At 34.6% G+C, this 15,169-nt stretch overlaps 1 protein-coding gene across 21 annotated transcripts in view; it reads left to right on the top strand.

Moving 5' to 3' along the window:
- The window catches only part of Rbm26 (RNA binding motif protein 26), a 67,181-nt gene that overhangs the window by 22,888 nt on the left and 29,124 nt on the right, over positions 1 to 15,169 (top strand). For 10 of the 21 annotated variants that reach the window (XM_085698219.2, XM_085698216.2, XM_085698211.2 and 7 more), the window contains exons 6-14: positions 217 to 477; positions 1,189 to 1,428; positions 1,821 to 1,991; positions 2,307 to 2,462; positions 7,693 to 7,804; positions 8,861 to 9,020; positions 9,871 to 10,035; positions 10,595 to 10,726; positions 11,893 to 11,964. In XM_085698219.2, the coding sequence (XP_085554345.1) occupies positions 217 to 477; positions 1,189 to 1,428; positions 1,821 to 1,991; positions 2,307 to 2,462; positions 7,693 to 7,804; positions 8,861 to 9,020; positions 9,871 to 10,035; positions 10,595 to 10,726; positions 11,893 to 11,964 (1,469 nt within the window). The remainder of the gene's footprint in view (positions 1 to 216; positions 478 to 1,188; positions 1,429 to 1,820; positions 1,992 to 2,306; positions 2,463 to 7,692; positions 7,805 to 8,860; positions 9,021 to 9,870; positions 10,036 to 10,594; positions 10,727 to 11,892; positions 11,965 to 15,169) is intronic. The other 11 variants (XM_085698214.2, XM_085698206.2, XM_085698205.2 and 8 more) reach the window with 10 other exon arrangements.

The following is a 15,169-nucleotide window of genomic DNA, read 5'->3' as shown; positions in this document are numbered from 1 at the left end:
TGGGAAAGGCAGGGACCTAGCTGTCCGTGTAGGGCTGAGCATTCCGGTCACTTATGTCTACACTTTGATCAGCGAGTTATTAAGTAGCTTATAAAGGAGAACATCTGTGAAAGTTTGAACTGTTCTGTGTGTTTAGCAAAAACTGACACTGTTTTTTTAAGATCTGTAATTTCTTTTAAGAATATAGTTTTGCAAGTTATTTATGTTTTATTTCAGAAAGGGATCTGGTGAAACCTAAATATGACCTGGACAGAACAGATCCATTAGAAAATAATTATACACCAGTCTCTTCAGTGTCTAATATTTCATCTGGCCACTATCCTGTACCTACTTTGAGCAGCACCATTACTGTAATTGCTCCTACTCATCATGGTAATAACACTACCGAAAGTTGGTCTGAATTTCATGAAGACCAGGTAGATCACAACTCTTATGTGAGGCCACCAATGCCAAAGAAACGGTGTAGAGATTATGATGGTAAGTTGCTCGAGTGGATTTTTTCTATTTTTGTCTACTTTATTTTGTGTTTATGTATTTTATTTGCTTTGATTGTATAATAATTCGAAAGGAGTTACCTATGGAAAGGACAGATTAGCTTTTCTCACTTTATGAATTCCATAATGTCATCTCCCATTAGGCCACTGCTATTAACACTTTAGATTGTGTTTATAATATTGTCGGAGTTTACCATTTGACTTACCTTTCAAGGAATCTGCTCACTTGAATATTTTCGATGAAATCATTTTGATGAAATCGGTGATTATTGAAGTATATGTAGGACCTATGAAGTAAACACATTCTATGTAAGATTTTTCAGAAGAATCAGACGTACGGATTTACTATGAAAGATTGTGTTTAGTATTGAAAGCACAGTTGCAATATGTTTTTGGTGTAAAATGAGAGATTTAAGTAATAAGTGTGTTATCTAATGATGAATAGGAAGTTGCATGTAAGTTTATATTACTTTATGTATTATGCTTATTTAAATTTTCTTTTTCATTTTGTTTGTTAGGCATATTATTAGTTGATAATTGCTTATATTACTGGGAATGAATAGAGCTCTTGTGCAAGTGTAAATTATAATTTTGCCCAATACTGAAAATACTCTTATTTGCAGTTTGCTAACTCAGAGATAATTTGTATTTCCAGAGCTTTTCACATTTATTTTTAATAATCCTTTACTTACAGAAAAGGGGTTTTGTATGAGAGGAGACATGTGTCCTTTTGATCATGGAAGTGATCCAGTAGTGGTAGAAGATGTGAACCTGCCTGGGATGTTGCCTTTTCCAGCGCAGCCGCCTGTTGTTGAAGGACCACCTCCTCCTGGGCTGCCTCCACCTCCTCCAATTCTTACACCGCCCCCTGTGAATCTCAGACCCCCAGTGCCACCACCAGGTCCATTACCACCCAGTCTGCCACCTGTCACAGGTCAGTAGATTAAGTTGTTTCCTAGTCTTTTTTACTTATAGTCTTTATGAAATTAGCAATTTCATACTTGTTTTTGTTAATAATTTCTAAAGTAAACCTGGTAGAAATGAAGTATTCTACCCCCACTTGGATATCATGTACAAGTCACCTTTCCTAAACTACTTACTGTTATTTGTAACAGCCTGTGGCTTGCATACATTAGGATAATATTCCCTTGTTTGTAGGTCTTTATAGTTTACAGCAAAGTGTTTTGGAATAGACTAAAAAGAATATTTACTGTAAAAAAGTTAGCTTACTTATAAGATTTTGCTCTTTATAGAAAACATTTTAGTTGATAAAAGAGCATTTTAGGCTTGAATGTATAATAATTTATTTCATTTGTTTGCTTTCAGATGATATTTCTTATTCTTTGGTTTTGACAGGACCACCTCCTCCACTTCCTCCTTTACAGCCATCTGGCATGGATGCTCCACCTAACTCTGCAACCAGCTCTGTCCCCACTGTAGTAACAACCGGCATTCATCACCAGCCTCCTCCTGCTCCACCCTCTCTCTTTACTGCAGGTGCAGTTTTGGTCCCCTCTAAATTTGTAATGTCAAGCTCTGCTTTAAAACTACCTAGTCAGTTAAAAATATGGGAAGAAATTTCTCATTAAAATTATACAGTGTGAGGTGGACTTGATGAATTAATATTAAATCACTCAATTAAGATCTTTTGGAGGACTTCTATTAGTAACTTTTTTTATACAACTCTGTCATATATTTCAAACACATTAGTTTTATGTTTTTTAATTAATTATAAGTTATTTTTTTGTTTTTTCTATTATCAATGTTTGAAAGTTGCCAAATGTTTTTTTTATAATTGTTGTTTAATTACAGTTTTTGTGTTACCAGATACATATGATACAGATGGCTACAATCCTGAAGCACCAAGCATAACAAACACTTCCAGACCTATGTATAGACACAGAGTGCATGCGCAAAGGCCTAACTTGATAGGACTAACATCAGGGGATATGGATTTGCCACCCAGAGGTATTATGATCAATCTTTTCTTATTTCACAGCATTAATAATGGGACAGCAGGATGGGGTGTAGCTTTGTAGCAGGATGCTTGCTTATCAAGCACAGGACCCTGCGTTGATCTCTAACAAAACAAACAACTGACAGAGAAAGGAGGAAAACGTAAGAAAGGGATGGTGGTGGTTTGTTCACTTGGTTTTCTAGTCTGTCATGAGTTCCATATTTATGAAATTCCAAAGTTCATATGTCTTAGGAAACTTATTGTTTCTTAATGTTTTGTTTCATGTGTGGTCTTTCTGGTTCACTTAAACCAGAGGGTCACAACCTGTGACAAACCTATATCTCCCAAAATATTTACATTATAACTTACAACAGTAACAAAATTACAGCTATGAAGTTGCAATTTTATAATTGCAATAATTTTATGGTTGTTGAAGTCATCATAACATGAGGAACTGTATTAAAGAGTCGCAGAATTAGGAAGGTTGAGAACCATTGATGAGAGTAAGATAGAATTCTTTAAGTTTTGAAGTCTGTCCTAGTTTAGAGAGTGAAATTGTCTAAAACTTGTACTCCATATGCAGATTCTTTTGTACACTTGACATGTTAAAATTTGATACTTTTCTTTAGTAAAAGGAAATATGGGCTAGCAGTTAATTCATCTTTCAAATTTTAGGAGAGACAGTAAATTATTAAAAACTAGTGTTTAGCCTGAGCCACAACAGTTCTTTACTAGCATCAAGCTGTGACAATGGTTCAGTGTGAAACAGTGTAGCAGTTATAGATAACATGAGAAAGGAGATGAAAAATTTTTAGACAAAATATTATGGTGGTAGAAATAGGTGTTTTATCTTAATCATATCATTTGAAATTTGCATTCCAGGTTTTTTTCTTTCTGCCTTATGTAGAGTATAAGTATTAAGACTTTTCAGTTGCATATAAATGCCCAACTTAAATAATAGTACTTATGTGGAGTAGTAAATTTAGGATGCTTATACTTTGAGGTTTTTATTATTTATTGGAATTTGTCAGATTCTGAGTATCTACTTTGTCTATTTGAAAAGCATGTGTGGCAGGATATGAGGAACAATCTAACTCAAATTTATATCTCTGAAGTATCACAGAATCTGTTCATATTTGCCCTCTTTGAGAACCTTAATGTTGGGGCTGGAGAGATGGCTCAGGTTAAGAGCATTGCCTGCTCTTCCAAAGGTCCTGAGTTCATTTCCCAACAACCACATGGTGGCTCACAACCATCTAATGGGGTCTGGTGCCCTCTTCTGACCTGCAGGCATACACACAGACAGAATATTATATACATTAAAAAAAAAGAACCTTAATGTGCATGTTTCTCTTCAATACACCATTGCATTCTCTCTAAGATAATTCAATAATTAATCATCAGTAGTAGCAGGAAAGCAAGTTTTCTTATTTTAGTTGCTTCTATAAATGAGACATATACATTGCCTATAATGGGAAAGTAGACCCTTAAGATTATAGTTGTTACTAATGTTTACTTATCCTCTGAATTTCTCTCCCACACTGGTTAGTTTACAGGAGTCTTCTTTCCTTGGGTCAGTTTAGCACTTAGAAAGAAAAACAATAATTTTAAATTATGTATTTTTGTCTATGGGTTTGTATGTGAATGGAGGTGCCCAAGCAGTCCAGCAGAGGATGTTATTTCCTCTGGTGTTATGAACTGCCTGATGTGGGTGCTGGGTACTGAACTCAGATCATCTGCAAGAGTAGTACTCCCTTTTAACTGCTGAGCTATTTGTCCAAACCTATATTTTCATTAAAATTCATATCAATATTCCTTGCTGTTACTGGTAACTCCTACTTCACTCATGTTTTGCTTTTGTTTGGCATAAATGTATGCTGCTACTGTGTAATAATATTTTAAACCCTGTTCAGTGCCAGACTGATTTTTAGTTTTGATTGAGAGAGGAAAGGGAATCAAATCCTTTGCATGTAAATTTTACAACATTGCCATTGGCATTATGGTAATTTCAGCTCTTTGTGAATAATGTTGCAGGATACATGAAGTGCTCTTATTGAGAGATAAATGTACACTTAGAAATTTGACTGCCTTTTCTCATAGTCATAATTGTGTAATGATTATTTTAATATTATTTAGATACATCATGTTTTTTGTGTGATAATTTAGAAATGCATTTTTTTACTTTTAGAAATGCGTTAATTACTTTTAATTTGTCAACTGATTTAGCAAACCGTTTAAATTGAGGGTTGTTTTTATGAATTTCATGTCTTTTTTTTTCTTTTTTCAGTCCTTTTTATCTCAATATGTTCTTTTCAATCCTCATTTTAGGTTTCAGATTTCTTGTTCTGGATTGTGACTGTTGTATAAAAAGCTTGTAGTGATACGAATTATTTAGTTACTGTGCATTTCTGGTAGCCTGAACCATGGCATTAGTTTATCATGGGGTGTATTATTTGATAATTTGACTTAGGTTTCATACTCTTAAATCTTGATAAGAGATAATCATTAAATAAAACATTTTGGGCACTTTTGATGCTATGGAAATTCTAATATTTTTATGACTTCTTTGTCCTTGAAATTATTTTTATATTTCTAAGGAAAAGAACTTAATAAATGTTCCCACAGGTAGATATAGTAGATTTAGGCAGGAAGAAGAATTTAATAGCTTAAGAAACTATCCAGGGCTGGAGAGATGGCTCAGTTAAAGAGCATTGCCTGCTCTTCCAAAGGTCCTGAGTTCAATTCCCGGCAACCACGTGGTGGCTCACAACCATGTGTAATGAGATCTGGTGCCCTCTTCTGGCCTGCAGACATACACACAGACAGAATATTGTATATATAATAAATAAATAAATAACTATCCAGTGCTGTCAGTTTTATCCAGAAAAACTATAGAACTGATAATACTGTTTGGTATAGGTGATTAGATGCATTTGCTAATTGCATATCATGAAATACTTATTTTTTTGTTTTAAATGCTTATTTTCAAGTAAACCTTAGTGAAAGTGAATCTGAAAGAGAAAATAGAGGCATGGCAAATGCACCAATTATTGGGTGAAAAAACTTTTACTGTGTTTCTTAGTTTTCAGATAATTGAGGTTTGTTTTTAGTGGAAAAGGATATTGGGTAGCTTAGAGCTTCTCCAAATGAGCCAATGAGCTAAGTCCTCTTGGAGAATTGGTCATGTGAGTGCATTCTTACCCACAGAAACCACAACTTGCATTTTGATCACCACTAACGCCAATACCATCTTTTCCCACTAAGATCAATATGGCATGACATTTGTACCAACAATTCATACAGTACACTGATAAGTTGGTCAGCGAGAGAAAGGGAACAGTTGAAAGTATATACAGTTTACACTTCTGAGAAACTCAGCTTTGTCTCAAAAAGGAAGGAGGTGTGGAAGTTCACAGGACAGTGAAGACATTTGAAGAATTTTAAAATAGGTGATAGAGGTGATCTAGGTTAGTAGTCATGGGAACTGAGATTTTGACAGCATGATTTACTAAATGTGATTGGAAGAGTAATGTAAAGGCTGAAATCAAATACCAGTTTTTGTGTTGATAATTAGGAAATGATAATAACATTTACTACAAAAAGAATGCATTGGTAGAGAAATAATTTTTGTTACTGTTTAGTTATTATGCCTGTAAGTCATCTGATTAGAAATACTTAAGTCTCAGCTTCATGAAGACAGCAGACTGGAAATTACTTTGGAATCATAAATGTGGAGGTAAAGAATAATAGAATGAACCACATTGAGTCTTGCATGGTTGATTCACATAGGAACAAAGAGTCTTTTCTGTTTATTTTCACATCCTTCCCTTATATCTCTGCCCCACTTCCCACACACTGGAACTCCTGAGAAACACCAGGAAAGGTGAATGAGAGTAGATCAAAGGACACTAGGGAGATAATGGAGTGAGATGAGGGAGCCAGGCTTATGTAGGGACTGGAAACAAGAGGCCACAAACAAAAGGGATTCCTGAAAATCCAGAACTGGTGATATCTAAGAGGGGTAGTAGTCAGCAGCAGTAGATGTCTCTTGGAGGCCAGTTAAAAACTGAGAAGTAGCACTGGACAGGTGGTTAAGATGTTAAAGCACTTACTGCTCTTTTGGAAGATCAGGGTTTGATTCCAGTCCCAGCATCCACATGGTGGCTCACATCTGACACCTCCATCTCTTCAGTCACCAGGCATATGCACAGTGTACATAAATATAGGCAAAGTACACATACACAACTGGGAAAAACACTGAATATTCATACTCCTAAGTATCAAATTGTGACACCAGTTATTTATTTTTCTTCCATGAACAAGATAAGTCTAGTAATGTGAACAGCTACCAATTTCCAAAGAACTAGTGACTGATTGGGTGTGGTAAGGAAGAAGAAATAGTCAAATGTAAATATCACTTAGGTACTAGATGTAGGATATGTAGAGAGAAACTAGAGGAGTAAAAGGAGAAGCCCCTTTGTAAATATGAAGGAATCTGAACTGTAATACCTGGTGTGGATGATGTTCCAGTGTCATAGGAGAGCTAGAAAATGGAGGCAAGCAGCGGGGCTCCGAGACATGGATTGGAGGCTCTGTCTTTATGTTTAGATAGACAACCAGAGAAATTGGAAATTAGAAGCCCAGTAAAGACAACAAGCTATGTAAAAAGTAAGACAAGCTTGTAAGATTGCTTTAGCAGAATGTTTGTAAAATATTGGTTAATAGGTGTTTATAATTCTCTAGCACTATATTTAGTCTTGAATATTTCTTTTAAAATATATTTTCAATTATGTTAATGTTGCTATTTAGGCAGTATAATTGCAATTTGCTAGTTTGCAAAGGCAGTTTGATGTGTTTGTGCTTATAATTGTTCCTTTGATTTCAAAACTATGAATTTAAAGTCTCAAGTGACTTATTTCTATATTTATGTTTTGGTTTGTGATAAGAGATGCAAATTGGAGGAGTGGCATGGATTTTGCCTTTAATAAAGAAGCCTGTAGAATCATATTTGTCATGTGAACTTTATTGAGTCTTAGAGCTAAGTGTGAATTTAAAAAACTGCACCTGAAATTCTGAAATTTCAGAGGAGACTAAAATCCTCTTGAAATAATGTACTTGAATGTATATTTACCCTTTTGGTTATAAATATATTCATTTGGAGAGAAATGAACTCTTTCATTGGAGAAGTAGCTGAGATAAACACAAAAATATTAATGTCTGTTTTCTTTTGTTTTGACACAGAAAAGCCTCCTAATAAAAGCAGTATGAGGATAGTGGTGGATTCAGAATCAAGGAAAAGAACCATTGGGTCTGGAGAACCAGGAGTTTCTACAAAGAAGACATGGTTTGATAAGTAATTAAATATTAAACTTATTATTTAAATTATAATTAATTATATTAATAGATTTTGTTTTACATTGATTATTACTGTATTATTATGACCATGTAATCTTTTCTCTTAAAAGATACTGATATGTAGGCTGTCCTCAGCTACAATTTTGGTTTTCTAGAAATTTATACAAATAAGTTTGATAGTACAAAGCTATTTTTTTAGAAAATAGTGGAGAACACAGTTTTACGCTTTCCTCTTCCACCTCAATTCCTTAGACATGTTAGATGTATTATTGAGTAGAAGTTGTGCACAGGATAGTTAGGAGCCCAGTGGCGTGGGAGAAGAATGTAGAAGGTCTGGGTGGAGATTTCAGCATGAAGACACTTCCTGTTAGGAACTGGAAAGGGCCTTTGTTGGGGGGGGAAGGTCGGGTCGGGCCGAAGAGGCACTGAATAGATCAGGAAGAACATTGAAGAAAGGAAGAAAGTCAGAATACTGGAGAGTTTGACATTGCATTTATATATTTTCACCCACAAAGGGAGATTAGGGCCACACCTAATAGTTCAATAGTTTATAAATCTGGCTTTCCTATTTAAGAGAAAAGGGAAAAGGTAGCTTCATGGATCACAGATATTATTTTATTCATGTGCCAAAGTATCATGTATATTTCCAATAATTTTGTTTCTTAAACTAGAGACAGGTTGAGGTGTCATCTTTATATCAAAAAGTAAAGAATTCCTAAAATGAAATACTTTTCGGTAAGCTAACTTGCAGAATAGAAAAAGATTTGTATGTACATTTTGACTAAATGCAAGTAGTAGTACCTTTTTTGATAAAAATAATTAGCAGGAGATGAAAAGTGTAAGTAAAGAGGGATATGGCGTCCATAAAAGATAGTAGCGCTACAAATTTGGAAACTTGTTGAAAGAAAACTTAAAATTTCCTTATCAACTTGTGCCTCCAGTTTTGGAGAAAAATTGATTGAGAATATCCATTTTACTTGTAAAACTTTCTTTCTTTGTCGTAGTTGGAGTCAGCATTTATAAATATATTGATCGACTTGATTTTTGTTTACAGACCTAATTTTAATAGGACAAACAGCCCAGGTTTCCAGAAGAAGGTTCAGTTTGGAAACGAAAATACTAAACTTGAACTTAGGAAAGTTCCTCCGGAATTAAATAATATCAGCAAACTTAATGAACATTTTAGTAGATTTGGAACATTGGTTAACTTACAGGTAAGGAGTGTGGAATGATACTATTGTCAGTAATTATTTAAAGAAGTTAAGAAAACTTTATTTATAGAGATTTAGAAAATTTGTTCAGATTATATTATCTGTTACTAGAATGAGATACCTGAACAGGGCTCATTTAATAAAGGAAAGAGGTATTTTGTAAGATGAAGTAATGCTGTTGGCTTGCTCAGCCTGCTTTCTTACAAAACCCAGGACCACCAGCCCAGGGAGGTCCCTTACTCACAGTGGAATAGGCCTCCCACATCGATCACTTGTAAAGAAAATGCCCTACAGACTTGTGCATGGCCTATAGAGGCATTTTTCTTAATTGAGGTTCCTTCCTCTGAAATGACTTTTTAGTGTGTGTCAAGCTGACATAAAACTATCTAGCATAGTTTGTAAGGACTGCTCCTCTAAATGATCTGATAACATACCACTAGCCTCACTTCTTCAAAGATTCTCACCACTTACCAGCACTGCTGGCACTAATAGCTTTTTTTGACCTGTCTTTGTTCTGGGAAACTAAAAAATGTCATGAAACTGCTTCCACATTGAAATCTAAATGTTTATCCGGGCCATGGTCACTCAGATCTGGCCCCCAAATAAACTTTTCTCTTACTGCCATAAACAAATAAGTAAATAAACAAAAAGCAAAGAACTTTCTCATGTTCTTTAGAAATAACTCCAAGAGTAACAGAGTTGGCATGTTGTATTGACAGCATAGGTCTAAGGAGCTGTGATGATAAGCTTCTTTCTTACTTGGAAGGACCAGCATTTCACATCTTGAGAAATTAACTGTCTAGAGCTGTGTATTCCTTTAGAAGTAAACTGTCCTCAATATGTTAAATCTTAGGTTGCCTATAATGGTGATCCTGAAGGTGCCCTTATCCAATTTGCAACGTACGAAGAGGCAAAGAAAGCAATCTCAAGTACAGAAGCAGTATTAAATAACCGCTTTATTAAGGTTTACTGGCACAGAGAAGGAACTACTCAGCAGTTACAGACTACTTCACCAAAGGTAAGAGAAATTTGTGTGAAGTCTAATGTTTCTTGGGGTCTTTTAACAGTGCTTAAGCAGAGGCTTTTGAGCCATGAGGCGCCTACTATAGAGGCTTGAGAAAGTTACTTATCCAGACTATTCTTTCATTAGCTAGTGAGGTTAATCCTAGTTTAGAGAATTATAATATGGTATGTGTAAAGCATCTGGAACATTTCCTGGGAAGTAATCACTCACTAAGAGATGACTATATATCTTATAAGTTTACACTACACAATATCTTTGGAATTCTTTTTTTTTCCTTTCACTTTTTCCCTTTCTTTTTTTAGAGGTTATAGAATAGTCTGGTTTCTCAATGTTAAAGCAGACAATAATGGATTTAATTATTTTTCTGTTCTTTTATAATTCATTTCTTACAAAGAAGATTTATACACTGAAAATAATTGAAAGATAGTTGAGTTTGATTATAAGCTATATTTTAAACATTCTTTATATGGGTAATGAGTACAAAATCACCCTGATTGGATATTTATCTTCCTTTACTAACTAGCTTGTTTTTAATCTTTCCACTTGTTCTGAGGTAATACAGCCGTTAGTTCAGCAGCCCATTTTACCTGTTGTGAAACAATCTGTCAAAGAGCGGTTGGGTCCTGTACCGTCAGTTACTGTTGAACCAGCAGAAGCTCAGAGTGCTACTTCAGACCTTCCCCAGGTAAATAGAAGGTTGTATTAAGAGGTTTGTCAAATAGGTTCTCATTCATTTTCCATTCATTTTCCTTGATAGCTAGAATTTTGATGATGTATGTTCTATACAGAAATATGGTATTTATGGCTTGGAACTCCTCCTGTAAGTTAGTTTTACTGTAACATTTGCACTGCTTTCTGCTAGAGAATAAATACTTAGGAGAAAGGTCTCTTTTTCACTTTGTGGAGATGTATTTAAACAAATTTGCCTGAGAGTGAATTTCAGTATACTAAATCTTATTTTTTCCGTTACCCTTTTGCTTAGAGTTCTGTCTCCCGATTATTATGTAGTAGGGTGAACAGAAAACATTTGCTAAAGGAAGACTTAAGCCATCAGTCTATATGTGCTTGATACATTGTTTTAGGACCTCACTTGCCCTGCTTAGAACTTTGCACCACTTAACTACTGACTGGATTCTCTTTTCACATATGTTGTTGCTTTCCCAATTCCGTACTTTAGTGACAGTTTCTTGTCTCTACACTCTCAGTCTCAGAAATTTAGCTTTTCTTTTTCTCTAGATGTTTTAAGACTTGCTGTATAAAATTGGGTTAGAATGTAATATCCTACTTAGCTAATAGATACCATGATAGATGCTCTTTTCGATAATTCTTGATGAATAGAATAAGATAATGAGATTCTATGTGAAGGTTCAGAATGCAAATTGATAAACAGTTGTTTTTAAATTTTATGTAAGTAATCACTAAGTATAGTGTATTTAATTTTAAGCATATTTTAGGAATGAATGACTCTTGTTTTTAAGCTTATGAAGCAGGTTTATACTTTAAATGTTCACATCCATTTTTAAATGTGCAGACTTTCTGCTTATTAATGTACAGTTCCAGGAAAGGACGTTAGGAACCAACTACTTGGACAGATTTTACATTGTAATTTTTTTATGGTTAATATTAAAGACTTTTTGTTTTTCAACGTCTATTTCCTTTTAATCCTCTTATTCTTTTCCCTTTTCTTCTTTCTCCTTGTTTCTCTCCCACTTTTTTAAAGGCCCAAGTTTCTGTGGCTAGTTTTGTTATGCACAAACTCAGTATATATAGTAGAATCAGGATGTTCAAAATCCCAACAGACTTAATATATGTTTGGGGAAACACTGAATATGTCCGTTTTAATCTTTTTAGAATGTAACTAAGTTATCTGTGAAGGACAGGTTGGGTTTTGTATCAAAGCCATCTGTTTCAGCAACTGAAAAGGTAAGAATAGCATGATGTGTTTGTCTTGGCTTCATAAATGTTTTTCAGGTGGCATCTTCATTTTTAATTTTTTTTTCATGGCTCCAAACTCCTGCTTCTTAATAGTATTTGTAGCTCTTACTCCTATTTGCTGAAAAAGACAATTACTAGCCTAGCTACTTTCTTTTTTACATCAGCATTGTAATACTCGCTTCTCTTATTTCTGTGTGCTCCATTCTTTGTCTTCTTTTATGTTTATTTTCTAAAGAGAGGTGCATTTTAGTTTCAAAACTCTGGTAGTGTAATAGAAAGGGCCGTGCTAGGAATATTATCAGAATTTGATCCCCAGCTCTTTGTTTACTAACTGCATGATAATTGGCAGTGCATTTAACGTCTCTCAGTCTTTTAACGTATTGGTAGGCTGGTGATGGTAACGTGTCTTTGTTTACTTAAAAGTAGTCTGTAAATGGGAAGGATGATCTAATTATTTTATTTTTGGCAGTTTAAAGTTATTGCTGACAGTTATCTCTATAAGGCTTTACAATACACTTTTTAAAAAAGAAGGTAAATACAGAGTGTTAACAGCTGTTTATGGATCTGTCTTCTGAATAGACAGACATGGGGTATTTTGTTTTTATGTTGCGGTATTAGGGACTGCCCTGATTACATTGTTTTGTTTAATACATGAAACTATAGGATATTAGAACTGAATGATCTAAAGACCAAGTATAATCAAGCCCCAAAAGATTTGTGTTTCTCTTATTTTCAGTCCATGTTCTTTCTAGTTTGAAGGTTACAGTGGAAATTCATGATGAAAATGAATCAAGCATCTCCTGACCTGCCCTCCATTTGTTCTTTAGAGAACTGGTTTCTTTTTTTTTAATTATTATTATTTACCTTTGTAGTCTTTGACATTTCTAGAAATTTGAAACTCAGTTTGCATAAGGCCTTCCTCTTGGACATCTCAGTGCCTAAAATGAATTATTTTCCATATAGAAGTTACTTTTAATTTCTGGTCCTCACCTCTAGAAGTGGTTGTTTTAAAGCCTCATGGGCATGGTGCATGTATTTATAGCCTACCACTTTTTCTCTACTTTAGTTTCCTGGCTTTTGGGTGCCTATTAGCGGGTGTCTTGCCATTCTCCTCTTTAAATTTTACTTTGTTGCCAATGTGTCAGTACTATTCCAGTGTCTGTTTATTATAGAAAATATGAATTTATTGGCTACAGTTACTTTGTTTCATAAACCGTTCATAGACACCTCTGCCATTGGTAGTTTGTCTCACTTTTGCTGTGCAGTCTATGTTATCTGCCTTAGGAATAACTTGCTGTGTGTTGTCTGTGGCCTCCAACCCAAGGGAGCAGTCTTGTTCTCTTCCAGTTCCTTTTCTAGCTCACTTTTCTGTTTTGTTTTTGTTCTATCCTGGTCTAGTTTTAGCTTCTTTGTAGTGTTTCTCCTGGAGTGCATTTTCCTTTTCAATCAAATGTCCTGTCCTGGTGTCTAATATGCCAGTCTTAGATATTAAATTTATCATAGAATGTTCATTTTTGAACTAAAAAATGTTTTTTTAAATTATTATTTTGGGTATTTTTAAGACAGGGTTTCTTTGTAGTTCTGGCTGTCCTGGAACTCACTCTGTAGACCTGGCTGGCCTCAAATTCAGAGATCTGCCTGCCTTTTTCTCCTGATTAAAGGCATGTACCACCACTGCCTGACTTAATGTATTTATTTTTTAATCCAAGGTATATATTATCCTGTTTTCATAATGAAAGTTAACATTTGTATTTGGAATTTTTTAAAATTGGAGATTGTGTGGTAAAATGAGCTATATTTCATATAGGCACTTCAGTTTTTCATTTAGCCATTGGAAATGACATTGAGCAAGTTGTCTTAAATTTTGATTTTTTTTTTTACAGTTTTGCTAATATAAATCCAAAGATTGGTAGAATACATGCAGCTTTTCTCTCCCATTATTTGTTATTTTAATTTTTAGTACATTGTCCTCTGAAGACTTTTTTTCTCTGGTTTTTCGAGACAGGATTTCTCTGTAGTTTTGGAGCCTGTCCTGGAACTAGCTTTTGTAGATTGGGCTGGCCTCCAACTCACAGAGATCCGCCTGCCTCTGCCTCCCAAGTGCTGGGATTAAAGGTGTGCATCACCACTGCCCGACATCTTGGATTATTTTTTATTACCGGAAAATTTGACTTATTTAAAAGATAGGCTGCACTTTCTGGGAGCTAGAGTTTGTAGCAAAATTGATTATGAATTGCAAATAGTTTTTCTTTGTTTAAAGTGTTTCTCTGTAAGGTCATTAATTCCTTTATCATATATGGAAAATTAAAAAGTCAAATTCATGGAGCAGAGTAATGTTAGTAGGGCTCCAGGGTGAGGAAATTATGAAGATAATAGTTGGAGGTTGTAAAGTAATTTCAGAACACAAGTACAACATGATAACTTCAGTGGATAGCCATGATTTTAAGTGTCCTCACAACCAAAATGTGAGACATTGTGCCAGTATTCAGTGTAGCCATATACAAGAGATACACACATACACATACACACAATGTATTATTCTTGGCAGTTGTAATTTTTTACTGTTGGTTAAATCAAGCTTTTAAGAAGTACCTAATATTGTTGTGAAGAATCCTCAGAATACTCTATAAATGAACCTTTAAATCTTGTTCTTCTCACAGATCTCCACTGGCCAGTGCTGTAGAATGCATATCTATGCTGTTAAGTAATATTATAAATAAACATTCCACTTTATTGAATAGATGCATACTTAATCGAAAACATTAAGCATATTAATTTTCCTGTATATATAGTACCTCAGATACTTTTAAAGTTAACTGAGTTTCTCTTTTCTGCTTTAAATATCTGCTAGAACTTCTTTCTTTAACATGTTTACATTCTTTTATATTAAATTTCAGTTGAACATTTTAAAAATGAAACTTAGATGACTTCGTAGTAATCCTAAATAGTAAATAATTTTGTTTTTTGCAGAATAGTCTTTCCCTCCCATCCTTAGCAAGAAAATATTTGTTTTTTTCATGAACTAGTACTAGTATGACGGAGATGTGAGAACTAGATAAACACTTCAACAGTTGAGAGTACTTGCTGCTCTTGAAGAGGACCCAGGCTCGTTTCCCAGAACCCTTGTTCATACCCATCGTAACTTCAGAAGGTTTAGGGGATCTAGTGCCCTCTTTGACCTCCTTGGACACCA

This window comes from Myodes glareolus, chromosome 12, assembly GCF_982192425.1.
Source record: "Myodes glareolus chromosome 12, mMyoGla1.1, whole genome shotgun sequence".
NCBI lineage: Eukaryota > Metazoa > Chordata > Mammalia > Rodentia > Cricetidae > Myodes > Myodes glareolus.
This window is presented reverse-complemented; position numbering and strand designations above follow the sequence as displayed.